Raw genomic sequence first — 22,444 nt, 5'->3', positions numbered from 1 at the left:
GCAATAATTGCGTCAAATTAAAATGTGACACGTTGCAAATAGAGTCGCAACATCGGAAGCTGAGAATTAAGATCACTCAAAATTTGAATATAACTAGAAATTTAACAGGGATGTGGAAATATTTATTACAATCAAGGTCAAACAAATCTGAAAATTATACGTGTACGTCTAAATACATTTCATAAAAATTCACTTCTAAACATAAAATCCATAAAAAATCGCAGATTCTTGAACATCCTCACTAATTTCTATCGAAGGATCACTAATATTCACCGTTCACAATACTCATTATCCTGCATTGAACATTGACGGAAAGAATGAAAATTAATCAACCGTACCACTCACTGCCGGAACATGAACGCAAACCCCGATCGGATCGTCATTAACGAACAATGGTCAGTCTATAGTTATTATTGAATTAGTTAGAAATCATAGAGAAATAAAAAAAAAAGTAAAATATTATAATTAAAAATCGCTGCAGGTGAAACAATACGGAGAGCCAGTTCCACTCGCAGCCGTTTCCAACCCCCGAGCAACGGCGCTTTGCGCGCCCTCGGTCTCCCAAACGTCCGATCTACCCTCTCTTCCACCACCTCGAGGGAACGAAGGAACGAGTCAGACTCCCTCCATCCACCCACTCGCCCCCTCCATCGTCGGCAGGCCACCCCTCCATTTACCACCGCCGTTGCCGCCGCCGCCGCCGCCGACGTCGTCGTCGTCGTCGCCACCACCGCGATACATTGCGATACACGGTTCTTGTCTCCACGCTACCTACCTACGTGCAGGTCACACAGCGCTCCAGCAAATCCATAGCCACGCACTAGGCCACTAGGCATCATCGTCTCTCCCCGTTTGTCCATCTTTTCCTACGGTTCTTCGGTGTCCTCGTGCCGAGGATACGGCTCCCCTCTTGGTCCTCACCCCCTAGCCCGCCCGACCGCAACAACCAACACACACACATACACACAGAGCCGTGCTTCGTAAACACAACAAGCGGGTACGGTGACGCACGCGTACAACCTGAGCACGCTGACGGACCGATTCGTTCGTTTTTACGTCGTTGCCCGTCGCGATCTCGATCCAGCGGGATCATTTCGAGCCGAACGCGCGAGTGCCGGTAGATTGTGAATGGTGTAACAGTGCGTAGTTCAGTGTGTTTACTTGGGTGTCCGAGAAAGGAGGACCCGGTCGAGCACGTGCACCAGCGATCCGGAGGAACCCTGTGACCCGTGAGTTTGTGCTACTATCCGACGGCGGCTGTTTCGCTCAAGTTTCTGCAGAGTCCGCGTACTTTCTGCTTGTTTTATTGGTGAAGTGTTCGGATCCACTGTACCGGAGTGCGTGTTTGTTCCGTCGTTTCTTAGTGTTATTCCTGGAGCACGGAAGGATTGTTCCTGATTACGAGTTTGAGTCTGCGAGTGACCATCGCGGTGTAACGAGTGGACGAGATACTTGGTCTGGACTCACTCGGGAATATACGGCCTAAGTAGTTGCACCACTGTTAGCTGGAGAATCTCAGGCGCAGAAGGTCCGGCAAGAGATATCGACGCCTAGCAAAAGTGAAGGAAAGTAGTTGGAGCCGAAGGTAGTGCGAGCCACGTGAAACTGGTGGCTATTTTGCCGGGTCGCTTGTAGAGGCTCGAAGCCCCCTGGTTTCCCGCGCACAGCACGAGCCGAGCACACACAACCACCCCGGCCAACCAACCAACGAGTCTACCCACCGCCACCAGCCCCTACACACAACAACCCAACGAAGCATCCCCCACTCTGAATCGCACAACAGCCTGAACGGAAGTGCTAGTCAGTCGGCGAGCGACCTTCCAACATTACGGGTTAGGTTCCCTCTTTTTCCGCCCGTCGCGTCTTCGTCCTCATTCAACAGGATCGCGAGGACCTCCTGACTGGGGAAACACGCCAGGATAAAATATCGAGGTTGTTTCTGGTACGCAGGATACGGATGTGACGATGACTGTTGAAGTTGTTGGTTACTGAGACACGGTTTGTCGCGTTGGAGGCAACGGAGCAGTGTTAAACAGGAGTTTAAACAGAGATGCCATTTTGACAGTGACGGTGCGTTGTCGCGATTATCGTGTGATTCGTTAGGGAACGTGTTCTGTATAGTTGTGCGCGCGAATCGTGATATCCGTTGGGAATAGGAACAGTATTTCTGCAGACTCCGAATTAACGGCGGAAGTGCTGAGCTGGTACGATTTTTGACCACTGCAGGCTTGATCGAAAGTACGTCGACTTGGCGAGAAAATATTGCTGACAGTTCAACACAAACATCGCCAGTCGATAAACACGGCTACCGGAAGGAAGAAACAGGAGAGCAATCAATTGTGTACTTGTTGAACCGGCATACCCGGCATCGCGTTTTTAATATTTGATACTACCGACATCAGCTGAAACTCGTTTCACAGTTCTCCGCATCGAAAAGAAACTTTCCGTCAGGTGTATCAAGAAGTTAACCATGCCAGTCGTGTTTGCAGCGTTGATCTAAGGGAGCAGACGTACGAGGCTACCGAAGTCGACCACGTGGTTATGAGTGTGCATCACCCACGCCAAGGGTCTTCGACACGTTCCGAAGGAGATTACCATAAAGCAATCCTTTCTTACACCTGCGTTTTAGAGCGATTAAAAGCGCATTAAAACACAACAAGACTGATTATAGCGATCGTAGTCGAGCGTTTGTCCACTGGTCCTTAACGTCCTACGAGAAACGCGTCTACACGGTTCCAAGGAGTAATAGTGAATTCATACAACGAATCAGGTGATTTTATCGACAAGTTACGTGTAAACGTCTGTTGAATTTGATAATCCTATTTGCATAAACAAACCGAACGTCCATTGACTTTGATAGTCGTATTCGCGAAGACATCGACACAGTGAGTGAGCGATCGAGGAAGCGAAGAAGAAAGCAAGTCGAAGTGAAGCGCCTGAAGGTTTTTACCGATACATCGGTCAACGAAACGAGCTACTGGTGAAGATTAACGATAATTAAAAAACGCGGTTGGAATTGGATACCCTAGGAGAGCTGCAAAGCAGCAAAATCCCGCCCGCAGGGGATCGTGAACATAAAGAGGCCCAGGTGGAGGTGGTCCAGTCCAGGTCAACGCTCGGCGTCAGTAGGCCGTATCAGACCCCTCAACAAGGAGGGTGGGTGCAGTGGTGCAGTGGTTGCAGAAGGGCCAGCGAGGTTGGGGTGGCCTCGTCCACAGGCGCCTTGGCACCAAGTGCACCGGGCCCCGGGGCTGCGGTGGTGGGCTGCCTTGTTGGGGTGTACCCGTGTTCTCCCTCCTCCACGGGGCCCAGGGGCCCCTTAACTCATCACCTCCAGGCTATACCGAGTCAGCAACAACCGATTGGTTGCCGTGCCTGTTGCTGCGTGCATAGCGATCACCAGCCAGCTTCGGTCCAGCTTACCAGTCAGCGGGGCGGTCTATCGCTGAGGGTAGCGAGGGTGGCGTCCACCACCTCCGTCCGAGCCGCCCCCTACGCCCACCCCCAGCACCAGGGGCTGGGGCAGGAGTGCAGGTAATAGTAAATTACTAAACATACATTAGTTGCTTCACTTCGACACATATAGTACTAACCCTACTACTATTACTACTACCAATACCACTACCACTACTTCTAACCTCTACTACTACTATTACTACTACTACTACTACTACTACTACCGCTACATCCGCTTCTACTCGTCGCCGTCGTCGTCGACAGTGTTTTCTTGAAATAAAAAGTACTAATTATACAAATAAGAGTATTAACGTAGTAGTTCACGTCGAAGTAAGAAACACGGTTGATGGAGTAAAGAAAAGAGTTATCCAAAACCAAAAAACCCACGAAAAAGGTGTAGGGAGGAGACGGGGGCATTGGGTGGAGGTGGTGCGCACATCCTCGGCAGCCCGATGCTGTTCGTCCCGTTCACGGTGCCCACCTTCCCCGCGACGCATCACCAGACGACCCACCCTGCGCATCAGACGCATCATCAACAGCTGCAGGCCACTACCCAGAATCCGGTGCAGCAACCGCAACAACTCACCCAGCTCAATCAGCTGAGCCACCTGAATCACCAAGGCATTGTGCCGGCCACCACCAACCAGCCGACCATACACAGCACCAGTTGTTCGCCGCAGCAACAAGCGACCACACCGAACAAGGTAAAAAGAATGTTTATGACAATATTTCGTTAACATTTCTCAAATATGCCGGCTGATTCAGCCGGAAGAGTCATGCTCCCATTTATGCCTTTGAAGCACCACACTGAAGTGCTTTGGGCCCCATAGGTCTGCGTATGGAGAATAGTCACTGGACTATCATGACCAGTGTACATTGTATAGCTACTATGATACACTGTTAACTACATAGTTACTATACTGTACAAATAAAAGCTGCATGGTTACTATGATAACATAGTGACTCTATTTTCACTAGTAACGCTGTGGTCATATTAGTGCTAGGTAACCTGATTTAGGTTACCTGGAATGTTAGGTTACCTGATTTACTATCACCGTATGTTTAGGTGCATTGTCCACCTGTTTAGGTTACTGGGTTACTTACTTAGACTACCTGGTTTACCTATTTGATGTACTTGGTGCACTTATCTGGGTTATCTGGATGTCCTCTTTGGTGTACCAGGTCCACGTGCTTCGGTTACGTGGATTACCTACTTGGTTTATGCGGTCTACTTGTTTAGATTACCTGAATTACCTATTTGGTACACCTGGCCAACTTGTTTAGGTAACCTAGTTTACCTGTTTGGTGTACTTGGTCCACTTATTTAGATCATTTAGTTTACGTACTTGGTGTACGTTTGTTCAGATTATTTGATTTACCAATTTGGTATACCTGGTACACTTATTTAGGTTATTGTGTATCGCCTATTTAGTTTGCGAGGTCTACTTAGTTGATCCGTTTATCACCTGTTTACTTAGGTTACTAGGCTTCAGGAGTATGTACTATAATTGCGTTATTGCGGATACGTTAATGCAGTAACAAAAGATAATTGCGTATCTATTAAAAGTTTATTGGAAACAAACTTAGGATAAGGTAGAAAAAGAATTACAGATCGCACGGACTGAAATGAATTTTCAACGGATTTCTGTTCGGAGCTAACAGGAATATCGCACGCAACAATCCTCCGATCCATCATTGCTGATCGTGACAGTTAAAAAAGAGAAGAAATAATGCACGTGTCTCAATAGTCAGGACAGAGCCGTTTATCATCGAGTTACTAGAATTCCAGTTCGCTGATTTACATATCACCGATTCAATTCAATGCATCCAGTTGAACGTAAAATCGGAACTGACCAACTATAAATAAAATAACAATTCGCTGCTTATATGATCTACCCGGACTCTGATGACATTTTAGCTGACCTTGTCAGTACGTATTTATCGGAAACGAACTTATTATCATGTCACGTGGAAATTATTGCCAACAATACGCATTAGCGTGTGGATTATGTTCCTCGAAGTGTTATCCTTCCGTTCCATCGATTATTTATTCGTGTAATTATATCCGCGATTCACTCGTTATTATACATCTGTACGTTTCTTAAAATTATTCAACTTTTGGGATCGTTTTTTATGGGAAAATATTTAGGGGTTATTGAAATTAAATAACTTCTATAAACACTTAAGGTCACATTACTTGAAAAATAACTGAATTGATATAATCACGAGCTTAAAATTATTTAAATAACTTGAAACACTTGAGGACACTGAATGGTAACTGGGACACAAACTTAAGGTTACTTAAACATGAGCACTTGAATTTAATTAAATAGATGTGAACACAAGTTTAACGTTCAGTTACCATTTTAGACAATGATAAGAAGTCAGATTACTTGAATTCAAGTAATTTATCACACAGTCAGATTACTCCAGTTCAAGTAAGTTGACCAATCCGCTCTGATCTCCCAGGCAGATTCCTGTGCACGGTATCGTGTCCATATTGTTTTCTTCAATTCTTCTCGCCCACGTTTGTCCGCAGGCGACGCGCTTTTATTATCCTGGCTAGGATTCAAGTCAATTTTCTTTAGCGAGCCATAAGTCGCGTACCAGGGTTCCTCTCGAGCTACCGTCGCCGAAGATACGCAGCGACACGCTGCCGTTGCCAGCCACCGAGAACTTCCCTTTAATTCTTCAAGTCTGGCAATCCGCGGGTGGTGTTTCCTCCTCTCTTTTCTGGTGCTATACCGCGTGGTATTCCACGAAACGATATGATACGACTATCTTCGCCGTTGGCGCCGGCTCGCCGATCTGAAGAAAAGACGTATCCTGTTAGTTATCAATTATCAGGAGTGCTGAGAGCATGGGATGTCACTGGTGGAATTCGTGTGAATTATTCGTTGCATATTTGTTTCAGAAATCAGCTCGAATTGTAGTGATACTAGAATTGTAGTGATGAGATATTTTCAAGTTATCGGTTGTTTTAGGCATTGGGTGAGGTACTTTGAAAGGATTAGTATATACATTTGTTTGGAATATTTGTATCTTGTGACTTGGGTTCACTTCTGAGTTGAAGTACGTGGGTTTTATTTTTGTTTGAAATTGTGATGAATTATAGTGATTGGAGATTGTGACATCTTTAATATTTCTTCTTAATGTGGTGAAATAGTTGGGGTTGTCAAGTATGGGATGTCTGTGTATTTATTTATGTTGAATTGTAATAATTTGCGTGGATTGTATTTTTTTTTTTAATGGAACTGGATTAAGTTAGACTATATATATCAAGTCTAATTTAACATAGCTTTTGGAGTATTTAAATCCAAAATATTAACTCACCGTACAGTCTATTGTATACATACGTGATTTATCTCCATAATAATTAATATTACAATTCTTAACATTTTGAATAACAAAATTGAGCGAATACATCATCTGAAAAACTACGACATCTGAAGAAATGATATGAAATCAAAAGACTAGAAAAAAAGAGAATCAAGTGACTAGTGAAATAGAATCTAAGACCGAATTTACTTTGAACCACAAATTGCGTCAACAAAGAAGTTAAATCGTTAAACTACGATAAAAATAAGCTGAAACTGAATTAAAAATCACGTGCGCGTACACTGAACATACCAACATCCACTCGGTTGCTCTTAAACAACTCATTAAACACGCTTTTTGCTTAAAAAAATTGACGAGTAATTAAGGCCGTGCATTACACTACAGCTTAATAATACTTATCGATTAATCGATAATTATGAAGATAATAAAGCAGGAAGAAAAGTACAAAAAACAAAATATCCAATCTTCATTAAAGATTTTGAACGGAATGAACGGGAATGCGCATGTTCAGAGGATTATGAAAATAATATAAACGTTTCATTTAAAGGCAAGTTTCGTGTAATATACGAACCGTGCTTGGAACGTGTTTAGGCAATATTAATATAAATTGCATTTCGTGTATACCCAGGTGTACAGTTTATATACGTACTGTATACACAACAGTGTGTGTGATTCTATACACGTATGCAGCTTAGAGTACTATACGAATAACAAGTTGGCGATGAATTTTAGCGGACAATTAATTTAGTGAAGTTTTGTGTATCTTGAATATTTTTTGTCTGATTAAAAAATCAATGTGGTACTCTTCACCATATGTACATAAATTACACATGACATATTTGGACATATTAATTTAGGGTATATTGAAATTTATTCCATAAACCGATTGCTTCAGTGTATGATTGCTTTGGTGTTTAATAATAAAGTCGTACAGTTTCAATATACTTATTATTCTAATTAGTCATTAATAGTAATTATAAACAAAACCATTTTCATCATGCAAATTATGATGATTCACCACGATTATACTCGTCCCGTGACAGATTTTCAAGCTATTTTCAAGTCCTCTCCAGAATTTTTTAAAATAAAATTCACATATTTGGAAATGTTCGAAACTGTGAATGAGTAAATTTGGAAATTTGTAAAATTTGAAGATCGTGAAGTTGTAAATTTGAAAGTTTGAGTATAAGTTCAGTAACCAAAGCTAACCTCACACGAAACTTTATTCGCACTAATTCATTTCATTACTGTTGATGTTTTTAATTTCTATATTATAAAACTATATTATATTGAGTCACTAATTATTTTATCACAAACAATCTGGTCTTTGAATTACCTAACCTAACCTAGCCCTTTTGAAACGCGCTATACACGCTAAAACGAAACATTCCATAATCGAATACCCTATAACAAGATTCATATCGTGAAGCTATTTTCAAGAATTCCGAAATACAATATTCAAAAGCGAAACGTCATTACTAAATCGAATTACAATTATAATACATCGCGAAAAATCAGTCTTCAAATCACAGCTTTTTAAGACACGTATACGCGAAAATAAAACATCCCATAATCAAATCTCTTATAACAAGATTCGTATCGTGAAACTATTTCCACGAATCCCGAAATACTCATAATATTCAATAGCGGAACGTCTGAAACGGTTGCTGATAATCAAGAAGGATGCAATTAATAGAAATACGAGTAAACCTTGAAGATAAGGTGCAGTTTTCATCCAATAAAGGGTTAGAAGTTTGCAAGGTGAGCGTTCGAGGAAGAAGCGATAAAGAAGAATGGTTTGGCGGAAAGGGAATAGCAGAATTTCTAAAGCAAGGGAAATAGCTGGTACGCCGATGGAAGGCTATGTAGAAGGAGTAGGAAGACTTTGAGAGTTGTTCCCGTAACTTTATTAATTAAAGGCCGTTAGTCCTTGTTGCTCGATACACCTTATATACCTACCCACGGTTCGTGGTTCTTCCGTACAAAGAAGAACGACCGTCTCCTCCTTCTTCGTCTGCTTTATCTATTGGTGTCTTGTTCGACGCTCTTATCTCCTGTATCGATCAACGTCAATGTCCACCGGTGTAACATCCGATGGATCGTACCCTTGCGTTATTGCGTCTCAAAAGATCGCCGCTCTTTCATTGTGTTTCATGCAAACGCGGCGCCTCTGAAATTCACCTTCCCTCTGAATTATTTTAGGGAACTTTATTTAGGCTAAGAAAGAGTATACAGTGAGTGTACACTTACAACGATTAAATTTTACAGTGATTAGAACATATTGTGACTGAAATGTATAATGATTGAACTATATATATACATGTATAATGATTAAAGTATACACTGATTAAATTATATAATAATTATAGACCCTACTAAATGCATATATTTAGACCCTACTATATGCAGACCCTACTACTATCCAGTCAAACCCTACAAACCATGAGGATTCACACCGATTCCTAAACCTTAAGTACCCTTTCTCATAAATAATCCCAGAAATCCCGTTTAACAAGTTCGACTCATAGTTCGTTTCGCAGCAGCTCATCGCGTGTATTTTCTCGCGAGAAAGTAATTACTCGTCGACTGTCGGTGGCAACGAAAGAAAGGAGCCGTTCTGTCGACAAAGGACAACCAGTTAGCGCTTGCCATAATTAGGAGATTGCTTCTCGCATGGTAAAAATGTATCGCAGCGACGAAGAAAGCGCGGAAGGAACTCATTACGAGCGAAACGATGGGGTTGGAGGTTGGGGGTGGTGAAAGAGGGAGTTGTGAAGAAGCGAACGGGATGGATGGAGGGAGGGTACGTAGTGAATGGAGGGGGCGGAAAGTTGGCCGGGGGATGGTCGGAACTAGGGGTTGCGTATAGCCGTTTTCAAGGGAAAGCGACGCGGAGGTTGCTCATGGTGGAAAGAAGCGAGGCGAGCAAGGGGAAGATCAAAGCACTGGAGATGATTTCATTACGACACGCCACTCGTCTACTACGTTGAAATATCAAAAGAGTGGCGGCCCTCGCGTACAAGTACGACCAGTCGTCGGCTCGGCTTCGCCCTGGTGCGGCGTGTGCAAGTTTTCTGCACAATGCTTTTCTTGTCAGTTTAAAAAAGGGAACCCTGGCTCCTGTTGCGGGACAAAGAAGAAACTTGCCGAAGGAAAAGGCTCGCGCGCCAAAGTAACCCTCGCCGTTTTCTGATTCCGAGGCTCACCTTCTCCCTTTGCCCGCGAGGGAAGAATATTATTAGCTCAAGCTGCTTCCTATTGTCGGAATAAGTTCAACCGTGCTATCAGATAAAGATAAGCATCCACTGTATTCAATTCGTTCGATCCGCACGAAATACAGACCAGTCGATTTTTCGGATAACTGTTGCGTGGGATTGGAACACAGTTTAAATGCTGACTTTCATTTGATGTCACTTGGAAGACTTTTTTGATGGTTCTTAAAGGATGGCTGTTGCTGTGAGTACAGCAGGCGATACTGCATGTGTGTGGTGTATGTGGAACAAGCGAGGAACACAATATGCAAGTGTCATAATGAGCGGGGTTCAGTGTGAAGGTCATAGTATAGACTAAATCAAAAGCAAAGAGTATAACGAACAGTAATGTACTTCGCTGTTTACTTCACTTCATAATATACATTGTAATTTATATTGTTTCTTATATAATACATATACAGTACAGTAACTTAATAGTAATATAAAATGATGAAGATTATAACTGATATTGTGCAGCACATACTGTATACATATGTGAAATACATCTACTCGTCAAAATCAAATATGCTATGTGAAAATGTATATTGACAAAAACGATTTATTTTATTCAGAAAATAAAGCGACTTTTAACTTTACTTTAAAAGTAGAGAAATGTAAAAATTATAGTCTTTATCCTGTAATTATGAAATTTGAAAATGTAAATTCGAACGTAAAGTTAAATTGAGAAATATTATTCTAATGTTTGCAAATTATAAAATTTGAAAAAATAAATTTAAAAAATAAAAAGGAAACTAAAATGAAAAAATTCGGATATATACATTTAAATCTGAAATTATGAAATTATATAACATAAATTTAAACTTGAAATCATGAAATATAAAAATGGTATAATTTTGAGACATGTGGAAATTTTGAATCACCATTTTTAAATGCAAATGAAGCGTAAAAGAAGATAATTTTAACAAGAATTATTTACTAAATTAATTTTAATAAATTAAAGTAATTTTTTAATTGTTTAATGTTTTTGTTGAAACACGTTGAAATTTATTTGTTTGTAAAATTCTCCAGTTACCTGTTAATTGTAAAAACCATAAAATTCTTACTCTTCTTACGAATAGTACTTTTACGTAATGAGCTAATGGTGATTATGAAGAATTATCACATTTACCTCTTGACGTTCCTTTTTTAAGGCTTTCCATTCTTAGCGTTATAACAGCTTCTCCCCAGTACCATTTCAATCAAGTAATTCCATTAACGGTAATAGAGTTAAACATTACCTCAATTAATTATCCGTTTCTGCTGTGTAAATAAAATATTTGCATAGACATTATTTCAGGAAAGAGTAAATAAATCTGTGTAGTTATTTTTAACAAAGTTTAATAATGTACTTCATGAAGCGTAGCTTACCAGTTGTTTGAATTAACTATATATTTTTGTGAGGTTTTAGTTATGTGTTTTAATATTGAAATTACTTAGAGCTATTTAAATTTAAGCAACTATTTAAAGAAAGTTTAGCTATTATAGCTTCATAGAAAAGTTGAAAATTAAAAAATTCTAGTTTTGAGGATATAAATTTGTGAAGTTCCATAGTTCCAAACACTCGAGGCACTCAAGTTTCAAAGTTGCAAAATTAAAAAATTATAAAATTATTGAAATTCCACAATCTCAAAGTCTCAGAGATTCCAAGAACTAGAATTCTATAACTTCAAAGTTCCCAGAATTTTAGAATGCATACGTCCTAAAGCTTTGATACTTAGAAATTTAAAAATTTAAAATCCCAAATTTCCTATATTTTAGTTTCCTAAATTCCCACATTCCTAAATTCCCAAATTCTCAAATTCCCAAATTCCCAAATTCCCAAATTCCCAAATTCCCAATTTCTTAAATTTCCAAATTTCCAAATTCCCAAATTCCCAATTTCTCAAATTCCCAAATTCCCTAATTCCCAAATTTCCAAATTCCCAATTTCTCAAATTTCCAAATTTCCAAATTCCCAAATTCCCAAATTCCCAATTTCTTAAATTTCCAAATTTCCAACTTCTCAAATTCCCAAATTCCCAACTTCTCAAATTCCCAAATTCCCAAATTCCCAAATTCCCAAATTCCCAAATTCCCAAATTCCCAAATTCCCAAATTCCCAAATTCCCAAATTCCTAAACTCCCAAATTCCCAATTTCCCAATTGCTCAATTTCCCAATTTCTCAAATCCCCAAATTCCCAAATTCCCAAATTCCCAAATTCCCAAATTCCCAAATTCCCAAATTCCCAAATTCCCAAATTCCCAAATTCCCAAATTCCCAAATTCCCAAATTCCCAAATTCCCAAATTCCCAAATTCCCAAATTCCTAAACTCCCAAATTCCCAATTTCCCAATTTCTCAATTTCCCAATTTCTCAAATCCCCAAATTCCCAAATTCCCAAATTCCCAAATTCCCAAATTCTCAAATGCCCAACTTCTCAAATTCCCAAATCCCAAAATTTCAAAATCCGAATTTTAAATACTAGTAAATACTATAGTAAATAAAATTAGTTAACACTAACGTAGAGACATTAAACAATGATCCAATTCTCAGAAACACAAAATTGTTAGGACACCCTATACAAGCACCAGAAACTATTGGGAAGAGTAGCCGGAAAAATATATATATATATACACATATATATATCTGAGTAATTCCAACCTTCCATCCAGTTAGTTGTACATAGCGGAATCGCGAAGGATTCTGAGGCAAATGTGGAAAGTTGTTACCAAACTGGAAATATGATACTCGGTCATTGCTGAGAAGTGTTACTATCGCGCAACACGAACTCAAACATATTACTCAACTTTCAAAGTTCCGGTTGTGGTGGTTCCAACTGATAACTGTAAGGGGTTGTTTAAAAAAGGGGCGTGTATTTAAAATTAAAACTCAGGACGCTTCTTGAACTCGTAGTCTTCTGTTTGAACTGGTAGCTAATTTAGCTGAAGTTATTAATATTTTTTGATGTTGCTTTTTGTTACGTTACTTTGATATGTTTAGGGGTCGTTGACAATTTTTCATCTTCGAATTTATAAGTTTTTATATTTTAGAATTGTTAAATTTAGATGGTACTGAATTTTTGTTGTGTAGGTTTATGTTTCGAGATTGATGGTGTTTTGGGCTTTTAAGTTCTTAATTGTTTAAATTATGAATTTTCATGTTTTCGTATCACAAATTCAGAAGTTTCAAATTATTGAATTGTTAAGCTTTCAAACTCTCAAACTTCAAAATTCTCAAATTCCTAAGTTATCTTATTTTCAGGGTTCCAAATTTCCAAGTTCTCATATTTCCAGGGTTTCAAATTTCCAAGTTCTCATATTTCTAGGGTTTCAAATTTCCAAATTCTTACATTCTGAAATTTCTAAATTCCTAAACACCCAAATTTCCAAACTTTCAAATTTTTAATTTTGTAATCCATAAATCTTCAAAATTTTAAATTTTCTGATTTTCAAGTTTCTGACTCTCCAAATCCCTAAAACCATAAATGCCCAAATAACTTCCTAAATCTTCAAATCCCTAAATTTTCAAATCCCTAAATCTCCAAATCCCTTAATTTCCAAATCTCTAAATCCCTAAATCTCTAAATCTCTAAATCCTTAAATTTCCAAATCCCTAAATCCCTAAACTCCCAAATTAACAAAATCCCAAAAACCCAAAATTCCAAATATTCCTAAATTTTCAAACCCCTACACTCATAAATCCAAATATAACGCATTTGAAAATTTGTCAACCAAAAGTGAATCAATATCGCATTTCTTATATCGCCACATTTGCTATGGAGATCTAGTATTTTCGCAATTGTACATACCGCAGAAATAAAAATGCAGAAAATATAAGGTGGTACGTTATTTTCAACATTGTAAATCGAAACAGGACATATCCCTCCCGAGGGTATCCTTTCTCGCAACAGTGATAACGAATATTTGTTTGTCTCGCTAGTCACGTTTGTGCCGGCAACACAGAGCATTGTTTGACAAGAAGGTCTTTTCTGTTTCCCGAAAATTTGCATTGGAATAGTAATAAAGAAACCTTGGTTGTGGTTGAATTTTAATGATCATTAGCTGACCTCTGTTGTAACTACGTTATTTTTTGGATTATTCTAAACCATTTGTATTTCACGAAAATATCATAGCCACAATAATTAAATGGTTCGTATTACTTCACGAAGAATAAGTAATAATAACAAATTTTTTGTTGTTAAAAATATAAAAAGTTTGAAAGAAAAATATTACTAAGTGAGTATTGAAATAATATTAGAATTATAATTGAAATGTTGAATTAAAGCAGTTTGAATGGTACTTATAGAAGACTTTATAAAAGTATACATAGTTACAAAATTATTACAAAGTATACAGAATAAATATATGCATGATGTACATAAAGAAAAAACAAATGAATGAGCATAGTTATTGAATACATAAATCAAATAAAGTAGAAATGTAATTAATAATACTTCGAATTGTTCAAAATCCATCATAGCATTGAATACATTTAACCCTCTTCACAATAGTATGCCTAGCTCATTCACCTTTACTTTCCTTAATAAAAGCAATATTATTTACAATGCGTTCAACAAACTTACTCTACTGTTTATTTTCCCTATGCAAACTTAATTTTATTCTCTTACTTAACGAAACTTAAGTTAACTTTATAAACTTAACTTAACTTTGTTAACCTTGTAAACTTTGTCAACTTTGTCAACTTTGTTAACTTTGTTAACTCTGTTAGCTTTGTAAATTTAAGTTAACTTTGTTAACTTTGTAAACTTTTCTTATCGTCCATTTCTACATTAAAAAACGTGAAGGATCGACCAATGATGATGAACGTGATAATTACATGTCTGTAGTACCACACATACGTGTATATGCATATAAATATACATAAAAATACTGCACAGTTAGGAATTTCTATGGAAACACCCAGTATAACGGTTTATGAAAAATAATAATCGGACATTCTCAAAAGCGTCGCGTGTACGCGCGACTGCGTGACTAATCGTCTCTCCTTGGGTTTCCCGTTAAACCCTTTGATCGACGAGCAAATTTTTTCAGCCCTTTGCTCTTTTACCTAACCCCTACCATCCCCGTTTCCGGAACGACGCGAGCGCAGAGAATTACACGCGGCGAAAGGGGGAGGGAAAGCCCGCGAGGGAGGTGATGCAATTCCGTGGGATTTCAAATAGTCCTGGGGGAATACCTGGACAACCCAGATCGATCTGCAACGACGTTTAGTCTTGGTGGCCGGAGGGGTCGGTAATTAAAACGATATTCGTAAAAAGGAATTCGGTCGCACGGTAATGGATAGAACGCACGGGGGGTGCTATCATAAAATTTTACAAATGAGCGTGTCGTAACGGTGGCTTAAAGTTCAGCGGTGAAAATAGAAAAAAAATTGCGGGTACCAAAAGGGAGGAAAAAAGAGAATACTTGGACACAGGTATACTGCTCTGCCTACGTCATTTCCTCGTCCCTGTTCACCTACTCTGAATGTATCCACCCCCGTGGCGTTGTGCTCACGCAGATACAAATAAACAACGGGTCATACAGGCCAAGTAACAAATGCTGGACATTTACATTTAGCAGCGAGGGTGATCCTTTCTCTCCCTCTCTTGTTCCCGTGCATATATCCTTCTTAAAGGGGGATTTCCGCTTTTTGCATCAAATAAAATAAGTCCTTTTTGTATAATTTCAACGTTTCACATTTTTCGAATAAATTTGTGTAATGATGAATATGCATTATATTGAAATCTATATTGCTCAACTTTCAGATACATCGCTATATTCTTCAGTCATGTCCTAGAATTTTTATATCTACATGCAGAGGTTTCTTAGATTTTTAGATTTCAGGTTAATCCACAGATTTTCAAGTTGCAGGGATCTCTATATTCCTAAATTACTGCAGAGGATATCTAGACACTCACATACGTGGATTGTCAGATCCCCAACTATTTATATCAACAGATACATAGATTCATTAATATCTACATTCGCAGATACTTAGATCGATTAATACCTAAATCCCTAAATATTCAACCTCCTCAAACATATAGATTCCTCAGTTCTTAGATCTCCAAATATCTAGACCTGTACATATCCTTTCTTCTCATATAGCTAGATCTCCACATATCTACATATCCAGATCGCTAGACATCTAGGTCTACAATATATCTCCATATACCTAAATCCTTACATTGCCAGACTTCAAATTCTTAACATCGCAGATTCCTAGATACCCAAATGCTTTGATCTCGAGACACTTTGATCTCTATGCTCCTATACCTCTCTTGACAACATACAATTTTTGTCTGAAATATTTGTCGATATCGCTCGTGCTTTTTCAAATATTTGAATACTTCAAACTAAACCAGAAATACCATACTTTGCTACAAAATATATCCACAAATACCGAGAGCAGAAATGCTCAGAAATATGTTGCTGCCTGACGATAGCCATACAACTTGGAACAGAATGTTATCAAGGTTCCCATTTCTAATACTAGAGTCTGCAAGAATAAATATTGCAATCAAGAGTGTTTTAAATCTTGCATCTCAAGTACTAAATACAAGCTATATTAAACATCATTACTTTTAACTGTCACATATATATATGTCATTGAACATGATAAAAATAGAAACGTAAAGTAGACTTATGCTAAATAGTAGCAAATTTGAAGTTTAGTAACTTGCATCACTACCAATGAGTTTCATAGTTGTACACCACCTTCCAGATCTAAAAATTTCTTAACAATATTTCCACCACATTCGAATGATTGTTTCTCTTTTCTCCGTTCTCTTTCCACCCGGTCCCATGCTCCCCAACGAATTGCTTGCACTTGGTAACAAGAGTGCAGATGTGTGCAGGCTGCATTATGTACGGTGCTGGCTCGGTGTAGTCCACAGTTAGCACAGCGCTGGCCTTCCAGTGCTTGCAAATTTTCCGGTTTTAAATGTTAATTTCAGCGTAATCGATGGTACTCGCTTTGCCGAGCTACCAGCATGTTCTATCCGACACCCTCCGCCCTTCTTGTTCGTCCAATCGCAGAGTATACCGATCTAACGTGGTTGGCCTTATTAACCGGCAAATCAATAGAACCAAAAATTGCCGGTCCCTGTATTATATTTTATGAATCTTATTCCGTTGTACGAATACGAGTTAACTTTTTTGTCCAATCTTTGGAACCGTTTTTAAAGTAGTCCGCTTCTGATTAAACGAGCATTGCAGATTCTGCTGATAAACCGCGTGCCAGCGCATGTTGCCTGTGCATGACATGTCCGGATTTCGATTTTTGAAATTGAGTACTTGATGTGTAATGACAAGTAGTGATTTTAAAACTGTATACTATTATTGCTAGTTAATGTTAATTTTTAGTGGTTGTTCAGATATCGTTACAAATTTGTTGCATAATCTATTTACTGTTTATCAGTTGCTACTAAGTGTTGCATAATTTTTCCTTATTTATTGTTTACTAGTCGCCACACTAGCCCACAAAAATACCAACCTAAACTTTCCCATAGTCTTAAGTCTCAATTACTTTCACCTTTCGAACCCATAAAAAATAGCTCATAAAATTTCAAGACGTTCAATACCGGAATACTGTGTCCACATAAGCTCTCCCAATATCCCCGAAAACAAATAAAACGTCCACACACGAACTCAATCAATTTCCACCATAAATCTTCCCGCGTAAACCTGAAAATAGCAATCACTAAAATAAAAGAAAGAATGCACGGTTCAGGATCGGATAACGATAATCGCCAAAACGTTTAGCCAGTCGTTCGTCCTCTTTGCTTCTGTCGCTTGCACCGGACAGGATCGATACTTTGTAATTATATTAAGCAGAATGTTGGCGGCAATGACTGGCCCCGTACCATGGCTTATTTCGAGATAGAAGTATCACTGCATGGCGATGGACGACAATCGGGACGGTTAACAGGAAGTAATTGGACACTCGTAGTTACCAGCCAGCGGAGCACGTCTGTAATTCGTTGGATGGGTAGAGGTTGTCGGTTGTCAGTATTAGCCAGGCTCTCTGTTTTGCATACCCACCAACTTGCATACGTCGTGCATATCAATTTTCCGTCACGTTTCCACTTATAATGTTGATTCGATTAACAATTACGCAAGTAGCTATTGGAACTTGTCCGCGTCATTGCGCCTCTCGTGAATGTGTAATGACACTGAGGTTACCAAACGATATTCATTTCCGCGACACTAATTGCCGATATTTCTGTGCTGCGCTCAACTCTGTTACGTGTTTACCGAGCTTCTGTTAATATTAAATACCAACTCGTATCAACGATTTGATTTTCTGACGGTCTTCATACTGAGGATGAAGCGGTACAATTTTTTATTATTTATTTAAGACGGGTTTAGCTAGGATCAGGATTATTTTAGGAGTTGCTGTTGTGATAAGATATAGTTCTTACTGCAGTAATAAGGTGTTGTCATTCTTATTGTAGTTGATTGATTGATTGATTTTGTCGTTTGGGCCTCGACTGCTATGGTCATTGGCCCAACTTATTGTAGTGATAAGGCATAGTCATAGTTTCTGAGCACTTGACGATGGATATAGCATACTGTGCTTTTAGCATATTGCGATTATTTTGTGATGAATTAGTACAGTAGATATATGATGAAGTATAATCACTCTTTGTGTACTCGACTGTTTAATGACAGGTGAATGTATTGGCACATTACGATTAGTTCGTGATAGATCGCTATACTTTCATTGGATATATGATGATCTTCATATACAATGAGAGGTGCACCTTGTTACTTTTATAAAAAGTGATGAGTCACTGCAATCACTTTTAGGATGTGAAATATTGTCATCTTTAATATGAGTGTCTAGGTAGCCACATGTTACCACCTACATATTATGATTCTTAACATACTATGTTCATATATCTTATGGTCAGTTACTATAGTTATCTCTGATACACCATAAAGTATACTCATATTATGAGTGCTTAATAACAGGTAGCCACTTGTGATCACCTACAGTTAATCTTAGCATATCATGATTATTTTATGGTCAGTGTTATCCTTGATATACCGTGAAGTATAATCATATTCAACACAGAGAGTCTAATAATAGTTACCTATGACAACGTACAATTAATATATTAACATATAATTAATGTATGTAGTGTAACTAATAATTAATGTATGTAGTGTAACTAATAATTAATGTATGTTAAATTACTATAGTCATTCTTGAAATACTATGAAGTTCAAAAATGTTCAATCACAGACTCCTACCTACGTACTCCCATCCAAGCGAATCCACAGCGCGTACATATCAATTTTATCATCGAGGGGTAGATACCGTGTTAGGCAGTTAGTTCCATGAATATAAATGACAGTCATTGATTACGGAGCAATTCTCAGCGGCGCTCATCGACCAGTTGATCGGTTCGTGAAAACGATGAAACCCATCGAGGTCCATAAAGTCTCCGGTCTCGGAAAGTCGAAGACAAAGTGGTAGCGCGAAGTAAGGCGGCATAAAGCATCGCAGAGGGATGGTTCGGCGAAGAAAGTGGGCAACACGCGAGGATAAGAGGGTTGGATAGAAACGGCGGGACTCGTTATGCACGAAACGCATTACTTTTATCTCGAGCAAGCCGAGAGTGGCGCCGAATTGCAATCAATTTTTTGTCTTTCTTTCTCAACCCCGCTCATCGCTCACCCTCTTTCTCACCCCCGGCTCATTTTATCCGCAGTCCACTCAGTTCTATTCCTTTTTGGTTCCGTTCTGAACTGATCCGTGCCTGCCCTGGGCCGTGTTTCGTTCGTTCGTTCGCTCATTCGTTCAGGATGGCTGGCTGGCGTTACCCCGTGCAACCGGAATTTGCATCCCGGATCCCACTATTTGCATTTCAATTCCACGAGACTCTCACCGCCGCCGTTGCCACAGCCGCTGCCAAACGGCGGGTACAAACATAAATACGAATTCAAGGGTCCACAAATGACTATATCTCGCATAACTTCACCGACGATCCTGATTAGGCCCAACGTCGTTGCGAATTTAAAGACGGCTTGAATTGGGAGTGAGCATAAGATCTACGTTTCGTAGATGTTGGGACAAGTTGATGTATTTTACGGTTTTTAATTTTTACAAGTTTTTTTGAAGAGTAATAAAGGTTTATACAGCGCAATTTCTTGCCAGGCAATAGCGTTGCTACGCATATCCTTGATAACCGTGTCAGTCGTTTGTCAAATGCACATTTTTGGAAGTCATCTGTCTTTAACCAAAACAGTATAAGATAAACGCGGACCATGCATCAATTTTCTGTCAGAGATCTCGAAAATCAGTCCTGAGTCAGTAGACCTGACCCTTAAATACCCTTGTTCTCAATAATCTAATAGTCCGACAAAAAATGTGAAATTTGCAGCGGTCAACTAGATAAATCAAACTGCATCGAAGTCGCCAAACGAAAGCTCTCGTATATGGCTGCAAAAACGTTAATACGACGTCTTTTCCAACGCGTGTACCTCAAAGTACATCCGGTGATTTATCTAGGCTGATACACGATAGTAGCCGCGTATACCACATCAGTGTAACTAACCCCTTCACTCTGGAGAGCCCCTAAGGCGATGCTCTCTTCGGCGCTCACGCTCGGATCGATCACATGTGAAGCTTTGCTTGTTTCTCTTTCTATCTTGCCGGTTTCTGTTCCGTTGCCTCTCTTTCTGGTGCATCAGGTTGGTCGATCGTGATCGTCAAAGGGTCGCTCACTCGTAATCAGTCGTGCGAGGGCTCACGCACGTCCTATCGCGACTATCGGGGTCGTTAACCCCCCACCCTCTCTCAACATTCGACCCTCTACCACCTTCACCATCACCTCCTCGACCTCTTCCAACCTTCTACTCCTCCACCTCCTCATCCGATGCACGATCTCTCTGCAACAACATGCGGACCCCTCGGTTAGAAGCGTTGGCTGATCCGAAAGCCCGTTTCACGGGCAGCTGGATCTCAGGTGAGACGTGAACGAACGTTGGAGAAAATACGGGATACGGGGAAAGGAAAATAAGGATTGTACTGTAGGTATTCGTGCGTGTCGAGCATCTTTCTGGACTTTGAATCATGACGCTTGCCTTGCTCGACCGAGCGGCCGGCTCGTCTTTGATCTTCACAGCCGCGCACTTTATGCGCGCTGCAGCTCAGATATACTTTCTTTCCTCTTGCTGTGCACAGAGAGTCATGACCTGTTCGTGTTTTAATTAGTTTAATGCGAATTATTTGTGGAATAATAATATGAGAATTTGATCACAATTATTTGGAGTTTCAAATTTTTTATATTTTGTGGTAAGCAATGATCAATAAAAATATTAGACAAAATTTGTGGTAGTAGCTTTATTGTAAATACTTGATATTACATTTAAAAATTGGGATAGTTAGGTACTTCACGTGATTAATATTTTGTGTAGAAATAGGTAGATGTCAGTGAAAAATGACTGTTTTATAATAATCATATATGGTCGATAATGAAATAATTTATTTTAATTAAGTATTCAAACTCTAAACGTCTTTGGACTAATTTATTTAGACTTCTTATAGGAATATACATTTTTAACAGAAGCGATAACATAAAATGATATACATTTTTAACAGAAGTGATAATTTTATACAGTTCAGACTGCGTACACACTGTCAATTCATTTAGGCTAGTCATTAATACTGATTAAAACTTATTCGAGTAGCACTAAACTTACTTAAATATGTCCTGTAGTGTCCTCGCAATGAAATTAACTGCTGCATAGAAATTCATATCCATATTAAACTACTAGCTGAGGCTACTGTTAAATGTCGTTAAAATTTAATGCGTCTATACGTTTCAGTAATTTTAGCATCAGACTGTTCTATTACTATAATTTTTAATAAGTAATATTTGGTAGTACAAATAAGTGAGGATTCTATGAATTCTGAGTTAATACTTCACGGTCGTAATAATTAAAAATAGTGTAATAATGTAATAATAAAATAATTCAAACATTGCATTTATAATAATATAAAATAATACACAAAAATTGTATATAATAATATAATATGAAGAAAAATTTTACATACAATAATATTATAGAACATTATAACAATAGTATATACAAGTATACAATTTTATATATAATAATAATATAAAATAGTATAAAAAGGAGTATATAGTAATATCAAAATTTTGAGTACAATATTATTATAAAACAATACAAAAAAATAATGCATAACAACGAGAAAATTTCAACATAAAATTGTTTTAAATAATTCTTAAAGATTTTATTAAATGAAATGATATGAAATAATATATAAAAATATATAACAGTAATTATAAATTAAAAATGTTATTATATTAAAAAGTGACTAATTATCTAGAAAAGGCAAATGTTAGGTGAAATTTACCAGGAATTAACATTATCCTCGGAT

The 22,444-nt window shown here is 38.5% G+C and overlaps 1 protein-coding gene across 4 annotated transcripts in view; it reads left to right on the top strand.

Moving 5' to 3' along the window:
• Positions 1–774: 774 nt before the first annotated feature.
• Positions 775–22,444, top strand: part of LOC100882696 (nucleolysin TIAR) — a 654,466-nt gene continuing 632,796 nt past the window's right edge. For 3 of the 4 annotated variants that reach the window (XM_076532252.1, XM_076532250.1, XM_076532251.1), the window contains exons 1-2: positions 775–3,534; positions 3,851–4,160. In XM_076532252.1, the coding sequence (XP_076388367.1) occupies positions 3,909–4,160 (252 nt within the window). In that variant the 5' untranslated portion in view covers positions 775–3,534; positions 3,851–3,908. The remainder of the gene's footprint in view (positions 3,535–3,850; positions 4,161–22,444) is intronic. The other variant, XM_076532254.1, reaches the window with a different exon arrangement.

This window comes from Megachile rotundata, chromosome 5 (genome assembly GCF_050947335.1).
Source record: "Megachile rotundata isolate GNS110a chromosome 5, iyMegRotu1, whole genome shotgun sequence".
Lineage (NCBI taxonomy): Eukaryota > Metazoa > Arthropoda > Insecta > Hymenoptera > Megachilidae > Megachile > Megachile rotundata.
Note: the sequence above shows the minus strand (reverse complement) of the source record. Positions and strands in the feature narration are given on the sequence as shown.